Below are 4,319 nucleotides of genomic sequence, written 5' to 3' on the forward strand. Positions count from 1 at the left end.
TTAAGATTGCTGAGTTTGAGATATTGTTTGCAATTATTAAAAGGAAAAAAATATCTTCACATTTCTCAGTTTACTCTTTTTTTCCCCCCCAAATATGCTTTAATGCTTCAAAACCATGGCCTTTATTTAGAAAAAAAATAAATAATCCAATGGCGTATTGCTTATGATTTTAAAATATTTCTCCTCAAAGGGGCTTTCTAAGAACGGATTTTTCACCAGACATCACTGCGATGTCACCCAGTAAAACCAACAACCCAGTTTAACACTTTTTTAACGTGAGCCCTCACGAACCCGGCTCAGCGCCGCGCCAAGGACACACACGGGGGTGCGGGAAACAAAACCCTTACTAAAAACCTTAACTGAAGAATTTTTTAATACGATTTTCTCCACTGCCGTGACCAGCAGGACCCCTCCTTAGGGATCACCGAGCCCATCCCTCGGCTTGTACCGGGCAGGTTACCACAGCGGAGCCGCCTCACTTCACCTCAGCACCGCGGGGCTCCGGTGCTGCTCTTCCCGCGTCTCCACGGAGGCGGACCCTTCCCTCAGGGACCCGCATGCACCCCACTGCCCCCAACACCCCCTGAAGAAGCTCGAACCCCGCACCTGCCCCCTCTGAGGTGACCCCACCGCCCCCCACACCTCCTGAGGAAGCTCCAACCCCGCACCTGCCCCCGCTGAGGTGACCCCTCCACTGCCACCGCCCCTTCCCGCCCTCCGGCGCAGGCGCTGAGGCAGCGCAGGCGCGGCGGCCGTAGCCGTGGGGAGTGAAGGAGGGAGGGAAAGGGACGGCCCCGCGGGATGCGGGCGCTGAGGCGGCTGCATGAAGCGGCCGTGGGGCTTCTGCTGCTGGGTAGGGGAACGGCGTTGTCATCCCGTCCTGCCGCTTCGGAGGTGCTGAGCCAGCACTTGCGGCAGCGCGGCTTACCCTACTGGACCTCGTACTGCGTCAAGTACAGCGCTGTCCGCAACGACCAGTTCGGGCTCTCCCACTTCAACTGGCGGGTGAACGGCGCCAACTACCACATCCTGCGCACCGGCTGCTTCCCCTTCATCAAATACCACTGCTCCCGCGCCGCCCCGCAGGACCTGGCGCTGCAGAACGCCGCATTCACCGCCCTCAAGGTCCTCAACGCGGGTGAGTCGCGTCCCGGGCCGGCCCTGCGGCCTCACCTCGCTGTGAGGCGGCCGCTCAGGCTCTTCCCCTCGGCTCCCGGCGGGCGGAGTGAGGCGGCCCGGGTAGGAGAGATGAATGCGGGAAGGGGGTGAGGGAAAAGCGGTAGCTGCGTCCCTTGGTGCGAGGATGAAGGGGGGGGAGGTTTGAGCGGGAGCTGGAGGGTGCCCGTGGCTGCTGGCAGCGCCTCAGAGCTCCGCTCCCCCTGAGGTAAATCGCTTGGGGCGGGCGGCGAAAAGGGAGCGGCCACGGAGGGGTGTGAGGGGACAGCGCTGGAAATCGATACTCTGCAGGCTTGTCACCGAGTCCCTGCCTCTGTCCGGCTGGGAGAGAGGAAAAAATAAATTAAACCGCCTTAAAGCAAACGCTGGGAGCGGTTTGTGGTGGGACACCGGTTGGTGTGGGTGATTTTCTGTTTAAAATTCTATGTTCTGTTGTCGTGGATGGAATTCTGTCTTCTAAGCAACTGCATGGGTGGTAGGTGAAGCGAAAGTTTTGGGTTTTAGGTAGTGCCTGGGCTAATTTTTTTGCATCTCGCATACTGGCAGTGTCTGATGTAGTGAAGACTGGAAACACGTTTGATCCTAAAGTGCTGCTGCAGTATAAATGCTCACAAAAATCTCTATTTATACGATATTAACGTGCAAGAGGCTGTAGAAAAGGTTTGAAATACATTGTTATTCAAAAATTAGTATTTGGAAGCAACACTTATTTAAATGGTGACATTTGCATACCTAATTTCATCACTTTCTTGTGTTATTTCCTTCAGAAAAAAAAAAATCTCATTTGTTTTCCAAGTCTTCAGTGACTCTTTGCAAACCACATCTGCTGGTCTTCATTTTCTTGACCTTTCCTGTTGACATCGTGAAAACTTGTCATCACAAAGCTTTATTTCCTAACAGTAACTTTAAATATGATTTTATTTTCTCCATCTTTCTTGCACCTACCCTGCATGTTTTGTGTTTAAATCCTTGGTAAACGTGTCTAAAAAGTTTCTTTCTCACTCATCTCCCTCTTCTGAGGCTCTAGCTGAAGCACTTGGGTAACTTTCAGCATGTTAAATTCAGTGTTCCTGTACCTCGCTCAACTGAGAGCCTAAATCTGTTTCTTATTAAGTAAATATTAATTATCCCCCAATATTAAGTAAAATATTGTCATCTACAATAACTCAGCAGTGCTGTAAATGGTGGCACCTTTTATATATACACCTTTCCACTCCTTCCAGTTTCTTTGGGGTTGGAATTCTTTACTTCTGACCAGATTTTTCCCAAGAGCAGCTTCATGTTGACCTGTGAAGTCGCTGCCTCTTTTCCTTCCAACCTCTATTCTCATCCATAAGCAAACTCTGCATGGATAAACTAAGTAGATGTCCAGGGAGATGGCTTTTTAGTGTTTGGATTTATTTTTTTTCCTGAATCATTAGAAAGCAGGCTGCATGCATGATCATGCTTCCCTTCCTTCATACTGCTATCCTGTTTTTTTTTATTAATTCCCATGAATTGCTGCTTTTCTTAACGCTGCTTTCTGAATCTTGTGTGCTTGATAGGCAAGAAGGGTGTTACGTACCTAGAGCTTCTTGTCAGCATTTCTGGAAAGGCAGAACATTAATAAGGCAGCTTTTATGGGAACGCTTTTCCTCTTCATTTCATTTTGGAGTCATTATTCTTCACTATTAATAGGCCGTTTTAATTGTCCTGCCTTGCTGTCTTTGTATGTAACATGTTTTTGTCTCTTCGTAGGCATCCCAACTTTACTGTATGGAATTGGCTCCTGGTTCTTTGTCAGTGTCACAGAGACTGTTCATACGAGTCATGGCCCAGTTACTATTTATTTTCTAAATAAAGAAGATGAAGGAGCAATGTACTGAAATCATGCCCTCCAGTACCTCTCACTTGGTGGGTTTCTGTGTTACAGCTGCTACAAATATCTACTCCCTTTGACTAAAAAGGGCTGAAGGCAACTGTTTGTTTTCCACAGTGCATTCTTTTACTTAACACACTGTCTCCAGGAAGCTTGATGGACTTGTTGGTCAAAAGAGATTTATTTTTGCAGAAGTCAGTTAAGTTGAAAAAGTATAAGCCTTGGGAGACTTAATATTTGTAAGGGTATTAGAATTTACAGAAGTTGGTGACTAGTTCTGCTGAAAAACTTGTGATAATTTAATGAGAGACACCTACCAACTTAGAGAACTGAATTGTAGCATGCAGGCAAGGAAAGCAGATGTTTTTAGAATGAAAAGATGAAGCTGCTTAGGTTTAGACTCTGACTTGCTGTGTCACGATGCATTAATTGTCACAGTTGCAAAGTGTGTGTGAAATGAATCCATGGCACTGACCATTCACAAGTGCCTTGAAGACTCTTTGGAAAAACACCACCCCAAGAAGTTAAAAGTGGCTGTATCGTATTTCTTCACTTGATATTTAAATAAAACATCTAAATTATGGCCTATACTTGTATGGTTTGCAATTCTTTAACTCTTGTTTTTTTTTCTTCTAGTTGCTTTGTAGGTAAGTAACAAAAACTTAAGTAATCTGTTCAGTCCTCTTTCCTAGTTTACAAATTACTGATGATTTTAATTAATAATAGAGGAGGATGAGAGGAACACTTCATTTTTTTTGACCCAAAATAACTGTTTTTCCCTGCTTTAACTGAGCACAGCTGTAACAGGCACATACAATGATGAAATTACTTCAATTCAGTTGAAAACCTGGGCAAAGAAAAAGCTTTTAGAGAGTTGTTTGGAGGCTGGAAATATGGAATTATTAGATAGTAAATTCAAACAACAGAGCACCAGTAATATATCCTGTACAGTTTTAGTGCCAGCAAATAATGCTATTTCAGATCCCATCTCTGATGATGTAAGTTGATTATTTTGGTTTTCCTAAGTAGGAAGATAAATGCAGAATGGGAAGGTGCTGGTTTTGGAGGGTAATCATTATTCCCAAATAAATGATTATCAAGCTATGACTACAGTATAATTTCATTTAACTACTTTTTTACTTAATTCCAGATAATGGAACTCTTTCCCACTTAATGAAGCAGTACATGTGTTGTTTTTTTTTTTAAAAAGCAACACTAAATAACACTTTAATCAGAGAAACGCTGGTACCCTTCTATTTAATTTTGGAGGATAGTCTTGACACAA

General features: G+C 45.1%; 1 protein-coding gene across 1 annotated transcript; it reads left to right on the forward strand.

Moving 5' to 3' along the window:
• The first annotated feature begins 763 nt into the window (after positions 1 to 763).
• Positions 764 to 3,619, forward strand: C10H15orf61 (chromosome 10 C15orf61 homolog). Its single transcript, XM_008502123.2, has 2 exons — positions 764 to 1,138; positions 2,914 to 3,619. Exons 1-2 carry the CDS (start codon positions 802 to 804, stop codon positions 3,039 to 3,041), a joined length of 465 nt encoding a protein of 154 aa, XP_008500345.2. The 5' UTR covers positions 764 to 801; the 3' UTR covers positions 3,042 to 3,619.
• Positions 3,620 to 4,319: the final 700 nt, after the last annotated feature.

The sequence above is a fragment of the Calypte anna genome, chromosome 10 (assembly GCF_003957555.1).
Source record: "Calypte anna isolate BGI_N300 chromosome 10, bCalAnn1_v1.p, whole genome shotgun sequence".
In the NCBI taxonomy this organism is placed as follows: Eukaryota; Metazoa; Chordata; class Aves; order Apodiformes; family Trochilidae; genus Calypte; species Calypte anna.

What these genes read in the sequence shown, in the direction of transcription:
- C10H15orf61 (XM_008502123.2), top strand. Translation starts at nt 802, where the DNA reads ATGCGGGCGCTGAGGCGGCTGCATGAAGCGGCCGTGGGGCTTCTGCTG. An exon ending in CCTCAAGGTCCTCAACGCGG is followed by an intron (nt 1,139 to 2,913) that starts GTGAGTCGCGTC and finishes GTCTCTTCGTAG; the next exon opens with GCATCCCAACTTTACTGTAT.